This window comes from Ascaphus truei, unplaced genomic scaffold, assembly GCF_040206685.1.
Source record: "Ascaphus truei isolate aAscTru1 unplaced genomic scaffold, aAscTru1.hap1 HAP1_SCAFFOLD_458, whole genome shotgun sequence".
In the NCBI taxonomy this organism is placed as follows: domain Eukaryota; kingdom Metazoa; phylum Chordata; class Amphibia; order Anura; family Ascaphidae; genus Ascaphus; species Ascaphus truei.
Genome location: NW_027456789.1, coordinates 195,787 through 212,681, shown reverse-complemented (window position 1 = coordinate 212,681; position 16,895 = coordinate 195,787). Strand labels below are relative to the sequence as shown.

The 16,895-nt window shown below is 55.0% G+C and overlaps 1 protein-coding gene across 1 annotated transcript in view; it reads right to left on the bottom strand.

Annotated features, from left to right (window-relative positions):
* TMEM145 (transmembrane protein 145) overlaps window positions 1–16,895 on the bottom strand; it is a 222,693-nt gene that overhangs the window by 87,057 nt on the left and 118,741 nt on the right. Inside the window, exon 7 of the mRNA XM_075584146.1 lies at window positions 6,683–6,754. Coding sequence (XP_075440261.1) covers window positions 6,683–6,754 — 72 coding nt within the window. The remainder of the gene's footprint in view (window positions 1–6,682; window positions 6,755–16,895) is intronic.

Here is a 16,895-nt window from a genome sequence, read left to right as displayed (position 1 = left end):
AGTAACACAGTAACACAGTAGCACAGTAACACAGTAGCACAGTAGCACAGTAGCACAGTGGCACAGTGACACAGTGACACAGTGACACAGTAGCACAGTGACACAGTAACACAGTAGCACAGTAGCAGAGTAACACAGTAACACAGTAGCACAGTAGCACAGTGGCACAGTGACACAGTGACACAGTAACACAGTAGCACAGTGACACAGTAAGGCTAAGGCCCCGCTCCCAGAGTCAGCGCACCCGCACTGCTGACAGGCGGTGCGCTGAGATACACAGACCGCAATATGCGGTCTGTAGGGAGCGGGAGCCGGAGCGGGAGGTGGGCGGGTGGTGGGCGGTTTGACAGGGAGGGGGGGCGTGGCTTGAGCGGAGGGACCCGCTACTCTCCCCCCCCTCCCTCCACGGACTCGGGCTGGAGCTGGAGCTTCGGTAAGTATTAAACACACACACACGCAGGCACTCATACATACATACACACACACACACACACACACACACACACAGGCAGGCACTCACGCACTCATACACACACACGCGCGCACACACAGGCAGGCACTCACGCACTCATACACACACACACACACACACACACACAGACAGAGGCAGGCACTCACGCACTCGGGCACACACATACACACACACACACAGACAGAGGCAGGCACTCACGCACTCATACACACACACACATACACACACAGGCAGGCACTCACGCACTCATACACACACGCGCGCACACACAGGCAGGCACTCACGCACTCATACACACACACACAGACACACACAGACAGAGGCAGGCACTCACGCACTCGGGCACACACATACAGGCACGCACGCACGCACTCAGACACACACACAGACACACACACAGACAGGCACTCACCTGCTTTCACTCCACACTCCTCCCCGCTCCCCGAAGCCTCTCCTCCTCCCGAAGCCTCCCCTCCCCATTGGCTCACAGCCACACATGTCACGCGTCAAAGCTAGAAAACACCATTCTCTGGTGTCTCCAGCGGCTGACGCGCCACAGCGTGTGATCAGCTGTGCCGCCAGTGGGGACCGGGACCGGCTCGCGAGGATTCCCCTGCTGGTGGGGAACTCGCGACATTGCCGCCCGCGCCAACGAGCGCAGCGGGACCCAGGCCTAACACAGTAGCACAGTGAGACAGTAACACAGTGACACAGTGACACAGTAGCACAGCGACACAGTAACACAGTAGCACAGTGACACAGTAGCACAGTGAGACAGTAACACAGTGACACAGTGACACAGTGACACAGTAACACAGTAGCACAGTGACACAGTAGCACAGTAACACAGTAGCACAGTGAGACAGTAACACAGTGACACAGTGACACAGTGACACAGTAGCACAGTGACACAGTAGCACAGTAACACAGTAGCACAGTAGCACAGTAGCACAGTGACACAGTAACACAGTAGCACAGTGAGACAGTAGCACAGTGACACAGTAGCACAGTGACACAGTAACACAGTGACATAGTAGCACAGTAACACAGTGACACAGTAACACAGTAGCACAGTGACACAGTAGCACAGTAACACAGTAACACAGTAACACAGTAGCACAGTGACACAGTAACACAGTGACACAGTAACACAGTAGCACAGTGACACAGTAACACAGTAACACAGTAGCACAGTGAGACAGTGACACAGTAGCACAGTAACACAGTAGCACAGTAACACAGTAGCACAGTGACACAGTAGCACAGTAACACAGTAGCACAGTGACACAGTAGCACAGTAGCACAGTGACACAGTAGCACAGTAGCACAGTGACACAGTGACACAGTAACACAGTGACACAGTAGCACAGTGAGACAGTGACACAGTAACACAGTGACACAGTAGCACAGTAACACAGTAGCACAGTGACACAGTAGCACAGTAACACAGTAGCACAGTGACACAGTAGCACAGTGACACAGTGACACAGTAGCACAGTGACACAGCAGCACAGTGACACAGTAGCACAGTAACACAGTAGCACAGTAGCACAGTGAGACAGTGACACAGTGACACAGTAGCACAGTGACACAGCAGCACAGTGACACAGTAACACAGTAGCACAGTAACACAGTAGCACAGTGAGACAGTGACACAGTAACACAGTAACACAGTAACACAGTAACACAGTAACACAGTAGCACAGTGACACAGTGACACAGTAGCACAGTGACACAGTAGCACAGTGACACAGTGACACAGTAACACAGTAGCACAGTAACACAGTAGCACAGTGAGACAGTGAGACAGTGACACAGTAGCACAGTGACACAGTAACACAGTGACACAGTAGCACAGTGAGACAGTGAGACAGTGACACAGTAGCACAGTGACACAGTAACACAGTGACACAGTGACACAGTGACACAGTAGCACAGTGAGACAGTGAGACAGTGACACAGTAACACAGTGACACAGTACTGTACACATTGCAATTCATTCAATTCATTGCACCCAAAGACACAGAATCCATGAAATTCAACAAAGCATCCGCGATAAGCGCGGGTCCCCGGGGCGATAAGCGCGGGTGCTTGGGGCGATAAGCGCGGGTGCTTGGGGCGATAAGCGCGGGTGCTTGGGGCGATAAGCGCGGGTGCTTGGGGCGATAAGCGCGGGTGCTTGGGGCGATAAGCGCGGGTGCTTGGGACGATAAGCGCGGGTGCTTGGGGCGATAAGCTCGGGTGCTTGGGGCGATAAGCGCGGGTGCTTGGGGCGATAAGCGCGGGTGCTTGGGGCGATAAGCGCGGGTGCTTGGGGCGATTGGCCACGTTCATGCTGCGTGGAGTACAGCAGAGCACACGAAATCGGCGCCGTGATTTGTTTGAATAATGGCCGCTGCAGCTGTATCTCAAGGAAACCGCCGGTCGCCAGATACGCATTGGAATTCCGGACCATCGCCTCTGAGACGGGTTGGAACAGTGAGGCTCTTTCTTCAGCCTCTTGGCAGGGACACCCGGAGCCTCTGAAGGACGAACTCGCTGCTGAGGGGCGCCCGGCAGATTTGGAAGAGCTTATTGCCGTCTGCATTCGGGTGGACCAACCTCTGCAGGAGAGGAGATCTGAATGTTCAAGCCATCATCAGGTATCCGCCAGGCCGTCTCTTTTCCACTCTTCCCCCCCTGAACCTCCCGCCGCCGATGTTCCAGAGCCTATGCAATTGGGTGGTAACAAATTGTCTCTCCCCGAAAAGCAACGTCGCCGGTCATCCGGTCTCTGCCTGTACTGCGGTAATCCTGGTCATTTGGCCGTTCGTTGTCCTCTCAAGTCAGGCAACGCTGACTCCCATTGAGGTCCCGAGGAGACTCATTGGGAACACTCTAATTCCTCTATTACCAAGGAACCCCTGCCGGGCAGAATACTGGTCCCTGTTTCTCGCCAGGCCCCGGGCCTTCTGGTCGCAGCATTAGCCTTCCTCGATTCCGTGTCTGGAGGCAACCTCATTGATCAGGAGTTTGCTAGGAGAAACAACATCCCGCTGGAAAAAAGAAAACCCCTGTTGGACTAGAGGCTATTGACGGACGTCCACTGCAACCAGCCTTCATCGTCTTACAGACTGCCAAACCCTCTCTCCTGATCGAGCAGGCCCACAAGGGGGAGATTTCCCTTGATGTCCTTCACTCCCCATCCGTTGAGATTATTATGGGCCTTCCTTGGCTTCAACGCTGCAACCCTCACATTGATTAGCCCGATCAGAAGCCTATCTCATGGAACAATCAGTGCTCCACGACATGCGCGGGTCCTCTTTCACAGATCTGCAATTTAAAGGCTCCTGGAGAGGAGCAGAGTACATTACCGGACACTTGTTCTGACTTACGGGATGTCTTTGACAAAGCCAGAGCGGAGGTGCTACCTCCCCATCTGTCTTTCGACTGCCCTATAGACCCGTTGACTTGCTCCGTTCTTCCCAGAGGAAAATCCTACCCCCTCTCTCTCCCTGAGACCAAGGCCATGTCCGACTACATACAGGAGAACCTTAAGAAGGGGTTTATCAGGAAATCCTCTTCGCCAGCCGGAGCGGGGTTTGTGAAGAAGAAGGACGGTACTCTTCGTCCTTGCATCGATTATCAAGGGTTGAACAAGATAACTATCAAAAACCGATACCCATTACCACTGATGTCCAAACTTTTTGACTGCCCTCAAGGATCTACCATCTTTACCAAATTGGACCTATGCGGCGCTTATAATCTAGTAAGGATTCGTCAGGGCGACGAGTGGAAAATGGCCTTCAATACGAGAGATGGCCACTATGAGTACCTAGTAATGCCGTTCGGTCTGTGCAATGCCCCTGCCGTCTTCCAGTATTTCGTAAACAAAACATTCAGAGATCTTCTCAACAACTTTCTCATTGTATACCTCGATGACATCTTGATTTTCTCTAAGTCTCTTCCGGAACACATCAAGCAGGTACTACTATGCCTCTGCGAGAACCACCTCCATGCCATTTTCATCAAACCTCTACAACATTCCGGGATTCATCATTTCCGACTCAGGGGCCTCACTTGAACCCTCCAAACTGAAAGCTGTCATAGATTGGCCACTCCCCACTTATTTCAAGGCTATTCAAAGATTCCTGGGATTTGCCAATTATTATCGTAGATTTAGTCAGAACTTTTCATCCATTGTCACTCCCATTACCGCTCTAACCAAGCAAGGAGCAGACGTTGCGTCTTGGCCACCCGCTGCGATTCAGGCCGTCGACTTTTTGGGGAAAAAAAAACCTTCGTCTCAGCACCGGTCCTGATCCATCCTAACCCCAAACTCCCGTTCACGTTACAGGTAGATGCATCCGACATCGGAGCCGGAGTCATTCTGTCGTGGAGAAGGTCACCTCAAGCCAATCTTCACCCATGTGCTTTTTTTCTAAAAAAAAAATTCTTCAGCACAGCAAAATGACGATGTTGGTAACAGAGAATTGTTGGCCATTAAGCTCGCACTAGAAGAATGGAGGCATCTGTTGGAGGGCACAGAGAATCCAATCACTATTTAAACGGATCATGGGAGCCTGTCAGGCACGCTGGTCCCTTTTTATTTCCCACGCTTTACTTACATTAATTCCCTTATACCTGGTTCCAGGAATCTGAAAGCGGACGCGCTCTCCCGTCAGTTCTTGGTCGAGGACAATTCTGAGACCATTCTTCCCTGTAAGTTTATCTTATCCGCTAACTCACATTAACATCCCATACTGCAGTAACAGTTGCTTAACTCACATCTTGGATAAATGTGTCACATTGCAAATTGGTAGCAGCAATAAATGATCCATTTACACAAGTATACGAAGAAAAAAAAGGACTGAGAATTCTATAAGACTATTAATAACAGCTGTGTTTCTTTATACGTATTATTGTTCCAGGCATAATCCCACGCTTCTACCTGGTGGCGCCCCAATATCTGTGTTATATACTATAATTATCCGCAGTATTCTGATTGCATTTTGTCTGTCCTGTCTTGTCTCAGTATCCATTTTCTTTTGAAAGAATGTGTTTATGGCAGGAATGAGTTTTGCTTACAGTAGATTTTTTCGACCGTGCCTTTAGCTTAACACACGAAATGTTAGTGATAAAACGTGCCTGCTTCCTGTACAGCGCTGTTAGGAAGCAGTTTTAACTCGTTTTTAGTGACCTGTAAGATGATAGATTTAGAATAGGGAATAGTCATTATTATCTGCCCAGTAATCAATGTTACACTATGAATGTGCACAGTTTATATAAGCCTGCTTGTGTCTGTCCCCTGGCAGAGTCTGACTGACTTGCCATGCTGATCACGTGTCGCGGATCAATAAATTACTCAATATATCGAACCTGTGTTTGCTCCTATCTGTGTGAACGAGTAGACAACCACAACAGATGGAGATCCCTGGACTTGTAAGGGAGGAACGCATTGACTTAAAGCAGCAGTCAAGCTGCCATTTATTTTATTTTGTGTCCCCCCCCCCCCCTGTAATATGTGCATCAATACCATCCACACAATGATAAGTAATTAGCACAGGAGAACGGATCGATCGGTGAAGATTCAGCTCGGGGTTCACTAAATGGCTGTCAGTGCAGTAGGAGAGGACCAAAGATGCAAAGTTCTGTGGGGAAGATCATGTGACCGGGCAGTCACCAGATACAATTGGTGCACTGCTAGAGAGAGGGCGGGGCACAAAAAGGGGTGTGCCAGAGCCTGTTTCAGAAGAGGAAAGGGATGTGACTTTGTAAATAGTTACTGTAGAAACAAAAAATTCTTGGTACATTATAATACATTAAAAATGTCATTCAGAGTTGTTTGAGAAAATCCTTGTTGCATTTTTTCTTTAGAGTACAGAACGGATTAATTCAAAACACACATGTAATATATTGCTTGGTCAGGCAGGGAGGGGTTAAGGAAGAGGGGCCAGGGAGAGGGGTTCTAGCTTCACTTCTAGGACCTATTGGAGAAAACTGCGCACACATATACACAAATGCGCAGTGCACACACGTGTAGTGCATGTGCACATACACATGCAGTGCACCCATAGAGTACACACGTAGTGCACACACACACACACACATAGTGCACCCACACACACACACACAAGGTGCATGAACACACACACGTAGTGCACCCACACACGCGCGGTGCATGCACACACACACACACACACGCGGTGCACGCACACACACTATACTCACACCCGAAGTAAGAGGACAGGATCAGGATGAGGATGAAGATCAGAAGGAAGGTGATATCCGTCTCCAGAATCCCTGCAGAACACGGGGAGAAAACATACAAACCATGAGAAGTGTGAACAGCCCGAGTCCAACACGCTATAACATGTACATACATGGGCTGGCACAGCCCGAGCCCAACACGCTATAACATGTACATACATGGGCTGGCACAGCCCGAGCCCAACACGCTATAACATGTACATACATGGGCTGGCACAGCCCGAGCCCAACACGCTATAACATGTACATACATGGGCTGGCACAGCCCGAGCCCAACATGCTATAACATGTACATACATGGGCTGGCACAGCCCGATCCAACATGCTATAACATGTACATACATGGGCTGGCACAGCCCGAGTCCAACACGCTATAACATGTACATACATGGGCTGGCACAGCCTGAGCCCAACACGCTATAACATGTACATACATGGGCTGGCACAGCCCGATCCAACACGCTATAACATGTACATACATGGGCTGGCACAGCCCGATCCAACACGCTATAACATGTACATACATGGGCTGGCACAGCCCGAGTCCAACACGCTATAACATGTACATATATGGGCTGGCACAGCCCGATCCAACACGCTATAACATGTACATACATGGGCTGGCACAGCCCGATCCAACATGCTATAACATGTACATACATGGGCTGGCACAGCCCGAGTCCAACACGCTATAACATGTACATACATGGGCTGGCACAGCCCGAGCCCAACACGCTATAACATGTACATACATGGGCTGGCACAGCCCGATCCAACACGCTATAACATGTACATACATGGGCTGGCACAGCCCGAGTCCAACACGCTATAACATGTACATCCATGGGGTGGCACAGCCCGAGTCCAACACGCTATAACATGTACATACATGGGCTGGCACAGCCCGATCCAACACGCTATAACATGTACATACATGGGCTGGCACAGCCCGAGCCCAACACGCTATAACATATACATCCATGGGCTGGCACAGCCCGAGTCCAACCCGCTATAACATGTACATCCATGGGCTGGCACAGCCTGAGTACAACACGCTATAACATGTACATACATGGGCTGGCACAGCCCGATCCAACACGCTATAACATGTACATACATGGGCTGGCACAGCCAGAGTCCAACACGCTATAAAAATGTACATCCATGGGCTGGCACTGCCCGAGTCCAACACGCTATAACATATACATCCATGGGCTGGCACAGCCAGAGTCCAACACGCTATAACATGTACATCCATGGGCTGACACAGCCCGATCCAACACGCTATAACATGTACATACATGGGCTGGCACAGCCCGAGTCCAACACGCTATAACATATACATCCATGGGCTAGCACACAGGCGGGACAAGGTGAAATGCAGCAACACACAGGCGGGACAAGGTGAAATGCAGCGACACACAGGCGGGACAAGGTGAAATGCAGCGACACACAGACAGGACAAGGTGAAATGCAGCGACACACAGGCGGGACAAGGTGAAATGCAGCCACACACAGGAGGTACAAGGTGAAATGCAGCGACACACAGGCGGGACAAGGTGAAATGCAACGACACACAGACGGGACAAGGTGAAATGCAACGACACAGGCGGGACAAGGTGAAATGCAGCGACACAGGCGGGACAAGGTGAAATGCAGCGACACAGGCGGGACAAGGTGAAATGCAGCGTCACACAGGCAGGACAAGGTGAAATGCAGCGACACAGACGGGACAAGGTGAAATGCAGCGACACAGGCGGGACAAGGTGAAATTCAGCGACACAGGCGGGACAAGGTGAAATGCAGCGTCGCACAGGCGGGACAAGGTGAAATGCAGCGACACAGGTGGGACAAGGTGAAATGCAGCGACACAGGCGGGACAAGGTGAAATGCAGCGACACACAGGCAGGACAAGGTGAAATGCAGCGACACACAGGCGGGACAAGGTGAAATGCAGCGACACAGGCGGGACAAGGTGAAATGCAGCGACACACAGGCAGGACAAGGTGAAATGCAGCGACACACAGGCGGGACAAGGTGAAATGCAGCGACACACAGGCGGGACAAGGTGAAATGCAGCGTCACACAGGCGGGACAAGGTGAAATGCAGGCACACACAGGCGGGACAAGGTGAAATGCAGCGTCACACAGGCGGGACACGGTGAAATGCAGCCACACACAGGCGGTACAAGGTGAAATGCAGCCACACACAGGCGGGACAAGGTGAAATGCAGGCACACACAGGCGGTACAAGGTGAAATGCAGGCACACACAGGCGGTACAAGGTGAAATGCAGCCACACACAGGCGGTACAAGGTGAAATGCAGCGACACACAGGCGGTACAAGGTAAAATGCAGCGACACACAGGCAGGACAAGGTGAAATGCAGCGACACACAGGCAGGACAAGGTGAAATGCAGCGACACAGGTGGGACAAGGTGAAATGCAGCGACACACAGGCGGGACAAGGTGAAATGCAGCGACACAGGCGGGACAAGGTGAAATACAGCCAGACACAGGCGGGACAAGGTGAAATACAGCCAGACACAGGCGGGACAAGGTGAAATGCAGCGACACACAGGCGGGACAAGGTAAAATGCAGCGACACACAGGCAGGACAAGGTGAAATGCAGCCACACACAGGCAGGACAAGGTGAAATGCAGCGACACACAGGCGGTACAAGGTGAAATGCAGCGACACACAGGCGGGACAAGGTGAAATGCAGCCACACACAGGCGGGACAAGGTGAAATTCAGCGACACAGGCGGGACAAGGTGAAATGCAGCCACACACAGGCGGGACAAGGTAAAATGCAGCGACACACAGGCAGGACAAGGTGAAATGCAGCCACACACAGGCGGTACAAGGTGAAATGCAGCGACACACAGACGGGACAAGGTGAAATGCAGCGACACACAGGCGGTACAAGGTGAAATGCAGGCACACACAGGCGGTACAAGGTGAAATGCAGGCACACACAGGCGGTACAAGGTGAAATGCAGCCACACACAGGCGGTACAAGGTGAAATGCAGCGACACACAGGCGGGACAAGGTAAAATGCAGCGACACACAGGCGGGACAAGGTGAAATGCAGCCACACACAGGCGGTACAAGGTGAAATGCAGCGACACAGGTGGGACAAGGTGAAATGCAGCGACACAGGCGGGACAAGGTGAAATGCAGCGACACACAGGCAGGACAAGGTGAAATGCAGCGACACACAGGCGGGACAAGGTGAAATGCAGCGACACAGGCGGGACAAGGTGAAATGCAGCGACACACAGGCAGGACAAGGTGAAATGCAGCGACACACAGGCGGGACAAGGTGAAATGCAGCGACACACAGGCGGGACAAGGTGAAATGCAGCGTCACACAGGCGGGACAAGGTGAAATGCAGCGACACACAGGCGGGACAAGGTGAAATGCAGGCACACACAGGCGGGACAAGGTGAAATGCAGCGTCACACAGGCGGGACACGGTGAAATGCAGCCACACACAGGCGGTACAAGGTGAAATGCAGCCACACACAGGCGGGACAAGGTGAAATGCAGGCACACACAGGCGGTACAAGGTGAAATGCAGGCACACACAGGCGGTACAAGGTGAAATGCAGCCACACACAGGCGGTACAAGGTGAAATGCAGCGACACACAGGCGGTACAAGGTAAAATGCAGCGACACACAGGCAGGACAAGGTGAAATGCAGCGACACACAGGCAGGACAAGGTGAAATGCAGCGACACAGGTGGGACAAGGTGAAATGCAGCGACACACAGGCGGGACAAGGTGAAATGCAGCGACACAGGCGGGACAAGGTGAAATACAGCCAGACACAGGCGGGACAAGGTGAAATACAGCCAGACACAGGCGGGACAAGGTGAAATGCAGCGACACACAGGCGGGACAAGGTAAAATGCAGCGACACACAGGCAGGACAAGGTGAAATGCAGCCACACACAGGCAGGACAAGGTGAAATGCAGCGACACACAGGCGGTACAAGGTGAAATGCAGCGACACACAGGCGGGACAAGGTGAAATGCAGCCACACACAGGCGGGACAAGGTGAAATTCAGCGACACAGGCGGGACAAGGTGAAATGCAGCCACACACAGGCGGGACAAGGTAAAATGCAGCGACACACAGGCAGGACAAGGTGAAATGCAGCCACACACAGGCGGTACAAGGTGAAATGCAGCGACACACAGACGGGACAAGGTGAAATGCAGCGACACACAGGCGGTAAGGTGAAATGCAGGCACACACAGGCGGTACAAGGTGAAATGCAGGCACACACAGGCGGTACAAGGTGAAATGCAGCCACACACAGGCGGTACAAGGTGAAATGCAGCGACACACAGGCGGGACAAGGTAAAATGCAGCGACACACAGGCGGGACAAGGTGAAATGCAGCCACACACAGGCGGTACAAGGTGAAATGCAGTGACACACAGACGGGACAAGGTGAAATGCAGCGTCACACAGGCGGGTACAAGGTGAAATGCAGCAACACACAGGCGGTACAAGGTGAAATGCAGGCACACACAGGCGGTACAAGGTGAAATGCAGGCACACACAGGCGGTACAAGGTGAAATACAGCCACACACAGGCGGTACAAGGTGAAATGCAGCGACACACAGGCGGGACAAGGTAAAATGCAGCGACACACAGGCGGGACAAGGTGAAATACAGGCACACACAGGCGGTACAAGGTGAAATGCAGCCACACACAGGCGGTACAAGGTGAAATGCAGCGACACACAGGTGGGACAAGGTAAAATGCAGCGACACACAGGCGGGACAAGGTGAAATGCAGCCACACACAGGCGGTACAAGGTGAAATGCAGTGACACACAGACGGGACAAGGTGAAATGCAGCGTCACACAGGCGGTACAAGGTGAAATGCAGCAACACACAGGCGGTACAAGGTGAAATGCAGCCACACACAGGCGGTACAAGGTGAAATGCAGCGACACACAGGCGGGACAAGGTAAAATGCAGCGACACACAGGCGGGACAAGGTGAAATGCAGCCACACACAGGCGGGACAAGGTAAAATGCAGCGACACACAGGCGGGACAAGGTGAAATGCAGGCACACACAGGCGGTACAAGGTGAAATGCAGCCACACACAGGAGGTACAAGGTGAAATGCAGCCACACACAGGAGGTACAAGGTGAAATGCAGCGACACACAGGCGGGACAAGGTAAAATGCAGGCACACACAGGCGGTACAAGGTGAAATGCAGGCACACACAGGCGGTACAAGGTGAAATGCAGCCACACACAGGCGGTACAAGGTGAAATGCAGCGACACACAGGCGGGACAAGGTAAAATGCAGCGACACACAGGCGGGACAAGGTGAAATGCAGCCACAGACAGGCGGTACAAGGTGAAATGCAGCGACACACAGACGGGACAAGGTGAAATGCAGCCACACACAGGAGGTACAAGGTGAAATGCAGCCACACACAGGAGGTACAAGGTGAAATGCAGCCACACACAGGCGGGACAAGGTGAAATGCAGCGACACACAGATGGGACAAGATGAAATGCAGCGACACAGGCGGGACAAGGTGAAATGCAGCGACACAGGCGGGACAAGGTGAAATGCAGCGACACAGGCGGGACAAGGTGAAATACAGCCAGACACAGGCGGGACAAGGTGAAATGCAGCGACACACAGGCGGGACAAGGTGAAATGCAGCGACACACAGGCGGGACAAGGTGAAATGCAGCGACACACAGGCGGGACAAGGTGAAATACAGCCAGACACAGGCGGGACAAGGTGAAATGCAGCGACACAGGCGGGACAAGGTGAAATGCAGCATCACACAGGCGGGACAAGGTGAAATGCAGCGACACACAGGCGGGACAAGGTGAAATGCAGCGACACACAGGCGGGACAAGGTGAAATGCAGCGACACACAGGCGGGACAAGGTGAAATACAGCCAGACACAGGCGGGACAAGGTGAAATGCAGCGACACAGGCGGGACAAGGTGAAATGCAGCATCACACAGGCGGGACAAGGTGAAATGCAGCGACACACAGGCGGGACAAGGTGAAATGCAGCGACACACAGGCGGGACAAGGTAAAATGCAGCGACATACAGGCGGGACAAGGTAAAATGCAGCGACATACAGGCGGGACAAGGTGAAATGCAGCGACACACAGGCGGGACAAGGTGAAATGCAGCGACACACAGGCGGGACAAGGTGAAATGCAGCGACACACAGGCGGGACAAGGTGAAATGCAGCGACACAGGTGAGACAAGGTGAAATGCAGCGACACAGGTGGGACAAGGTGAAATGCAGCGACACAGGCGGGACAAGGTGTAATGCAGCGTCACACAGGCGGGACAAGGTGAAATGCAGCGTCACACAGGCGGGACAAGGTGAAATGCAGCGTCACAGGCGGGACAAGGTGAAATGCAGCGACACACAGGCGGGACAAGGTGAAATGCAGTGACACACAGGCGGGACAAGGTGAAATGCAGCGACACACAGGCGGGACAAGGTGAAATGCAGCGACACACAGGCGGGACAAGGTTAAATGCAGCGACACACAGGCGGGACAAGGTTAAATGCAGCGACACACAGGCGGGACAAGGTGAAATGCAGCGACACACAGGCGGGACAAGGTAAAATGCAGCGACACAGGCGGGACAAGGTGAAATGCAGCGACACACAGGCGGGACAAGGTGAAATGCAGCGACACAGGTGGGACAAGGTGAAATGCAGCGACACAGGTGAGACAAGGTGAAATGCAGCGACACAGGTGGGACAAGGTGAAATGCAGCGACACAGGTGGGACAAGGTGAAATGCAGCGACACACAGGCAGGACAAGGTGAAATGCAGCGTCACACAGGCGGGACACGGTGAAATGCAGCGACACACAGGTGGGAGAAGGTGAAATGCAGCGACACACAGGCGGGACGAGGTGAAATGCAGCGACACACAGACGGGACAAGGTGAAATGCAGCGACACACAGGCGGGACAAGGTGAAATGCAGCGACACACAGGTGGGACAAGGTGAAATGCAGCCACACACAGGTGGGACAAGGTGAAATGCAGCGTCATATAGGCGGGACAAGGTGAAATGCAGCGACAGACAGGCGGGACAAGGTGAAATGCAGCAACAGACAGGCGGGACAAGGTGAAATGCAGCGACACACAGGCGGGACAAGGTGAAATGCAGCGACACACAGGCGGGACAAGGTGAAATGCAGCGACACACAGGTGGGACAAGGTGAAATGCAGCGACACACAGGCGGGACATGGTGAAATGCAGCGACACACAGGCGGGACAAGGTGAAATGCAGCGACACACAGGCGGGACAAGGTGAAATGCAGCGACACACAGGCGGGACAAGGTGAAATGCAGCAACATACAGGCGGGACAAAGTGAAATGCAGCGACACACAGGCGGGACAAGGTGAAATGCAGCATCACACAGGCGGGACAAGGTGAAATGCAGCGACACACAGGCGGGACAAGGTGAAATGCAGCGACACACAGGTGGGAGAAGGTGAAATGCAGCGACAGACAGGCGGGACAAGGTGAAATGCAGTGACACAGGAGTGGGGGGAGAGGAGAGGAGGAGTGGGCGGGAGACGAGAGGAGGAGTGGGGGGGAGAGGAGGAGTGGGGGGGAGAGGAGGAGTGGGGGGGGAGAGTAGAGGAGGAGTGGGGGGAGAGGAGAGGAGGAGTGGAGGGAGAGGAGAGGAGGAGTGGTGGGGAGAGGAGGAGTGGGAGGAGAGGAGAGGAGGAGTGGGGGTTAGAGGAGAGGAGGAGTGGGGGGGAGAGGAGTTGAGGAGTGGGCGGGAGAGGAGAGGAGGAGTGGGCAGGAGAGGAGAGGAGGAGTGGGGGGGCTGGAGAGGAGAAGTGGGGGGGGGAAAGGATGAGTGGGGGGGAGAGGAGACGAGTGGGGGGAGAGGATGAGTGGGGGAGAGAGGAGAGGAGTTGGGGGGGAGAGGAGAGGAGGAGTGGGGGGAGAGGAGAGGAGGAGTGGGGGGAGAGGAGAGGAGGAGTGGGTGGGAGAGGAGAGGAGGAGTGGGGGGGAGAGGAGAGGAGGAGTGGGGGGAGAGGAGGAGTGGGGGGGGAGAGGAGAGGAGGAGTGGGGGGAGAGGAGAGGAGGCCTGGGGGGGGAGGAGAGGAGGAGTGGGGGCGGGAGAGGAGAGGAGGAGTGGGCGGGAGGGGAGAGGAGGAGTGGGGGGGAGAGGAGGAGTGGGCGGGAGAGGAGAGGAGGAGTGGGCGGGAGAGGAGGAGTGGGGGGAGAGGAGGGAGGAGTGGGGGGGAGAGGAGAGGAGGAGTGGGTAGGAGAGGAGAGGAGGAGTGGGCGGGAGAGGAGAGGAGGAGTGGGGGGGGAGAGGAGGAGTGGGGGGAGAGGAGGAGTGGGCGGGAGAGGAGGAGTGGAGGAGAGAGGAGAGGAGGAGTGGGGGGGAGAGGAGAGGAGGAGTGGGGGGGAGAGGAGGAGTGCGGGGGAGAGGAGGAGTGGGCGGGAGAGGAGGAGTGGGCAGGAGAGGAGGAGTGGGCAGGAGAGGAGGAGTGGAGGAGAGAGGAGAGGAGGAGTGGGGGGGAGAGGAGGAGTGGGGGGGAGAGGAGGAGATCGGGGGAGAGGAGAGGAGGAGTGGGCGGGAGAGGAGGAGTGGGTGGGAGAGGAGGAGTGGGGGGGAGAAGAGGAGTGGGCGGGAGAGGAGGAGTGGAGGAGAGAGGAGGGAGGGAGTGGCGGGGAGAGTAGAGGAGGAGTGGGTGGGAGAGGAGGAGTGGGGGGGAGAAGAGGAGTGGGTGGAGAGGAGGAGTGGGTGGGAGAAGAGGAGTGCGGGAGAGGAGGAGTGGGGGGGAGAGGAGGGAGGGAGTGGCGGGGAGAGTAGAGGAGGAGTGGGTGGGAGAGGAGGAGTGGGGGGGAGAGGAGGAGTGGAGGAGAGAGGAGGGAGGGAGTGGGGGGAGAGGAGGAGATCGGGGGAGAGGAGAGGAGGAGTGGGCGGGAGAGGAGGAGTGGGTGGAGAGGAGGAGTGGGGGGAGAAAAGGAGTGGGCGGGAGAGGAGGAGTGGAGGAGAGAGGAGGGAGGGAGTGGGGGGGAGAGGAGGAGATCGGGGAGAAGAGGAGTGGGTGGGAGAGGAGGAGTGGGGGGAGAGGAGGAGTGGAGGAGAGAGGAGGGAGGGAGTGGCGGGGAGAGTAGAGGAGGAGTGGGTGGGAGAGGAGGAGTGGGGGGAGAGGAGGAGTGGAGGAGAGAGGAGGGAGGGAGTGGGGGGGAGAGTAGAGGAGGAGTGGGTGGGAGAGGAGGAGTGGGCGGGAGAGGAGGAGTGGAGGAGAGAGGAGGGAGGGAGTGGGGGGAGAGGAGGAGTGGGGGGGAGAGGAGGAGATCGGGGGAGAGGAGAGGAGGAGTGGGCGGGAGAGGAGGAGTGGGTGGGAGAGGAGGAGTGGGGGGGAGAAGAGGAGTGGGCGGGAGAGGAGGAGTGGAGGAGAGAGGAGGGAGGGAGTGGCGGGGAGAGTAGAGGAGGAGTGGGTGGGAGAGGAGGAGTGGGGGGGAGAAGAGGAGTGGGTGGGAGAGGAGGAGTGGGTGGGAGAAGAGGAGTGCGGGAGAGGAGGAGTGGGGGGGAGAGGAGGGAGGGAGTGGCGGGGAGAGTAGAGGAGGAGTGTGTGGGAGAGGAGGAGTGGGGGGGAGAGGAGGAGTGGAGGAGAGAGGAGGGAGGGAGTGGGGGGGAGAGGAGGAGATCGGGGGAGAGGAGAGGAGGAGTGGGCGGGAGAGGAGGAGTGGGTGGGAGAGGAGGAGTGGGGGGGAGAAAAGGAGGTGGGCGGGAGAGGAGGAGTGGAGGAGAGAGGAGGGAGGGAGTGGGGGGGAGAGGAGGAGATCGGGGGAGAGGAGGAGTGGGTGGGAGAGGAGGAGTGGGGGGAGAGGAGGAGTGGAGGAGAGAGGAGGGAGGGAGTGGCGGGGAGAGTAGAGGAGGAGTGGGTGGGAGAGGAGGAGGGGGGGGAGAGGAGGAGTGGAGGAGAGAGGAGGGAGGAGTGGGGGGAGAGTAGAGGAGGAGTGGGTGGGAGAGGAGGAGTGGGCGGGAGAGGAGGAGTGGAGGAGAGAGGAGGGAGGGAGTGGCGGGGAGAGTAGAGGAGGAGTGGGTGGGAGAGGAGGAGTGGGGGGGAGAGGAGGAGTGGAGGAGAAAGGAG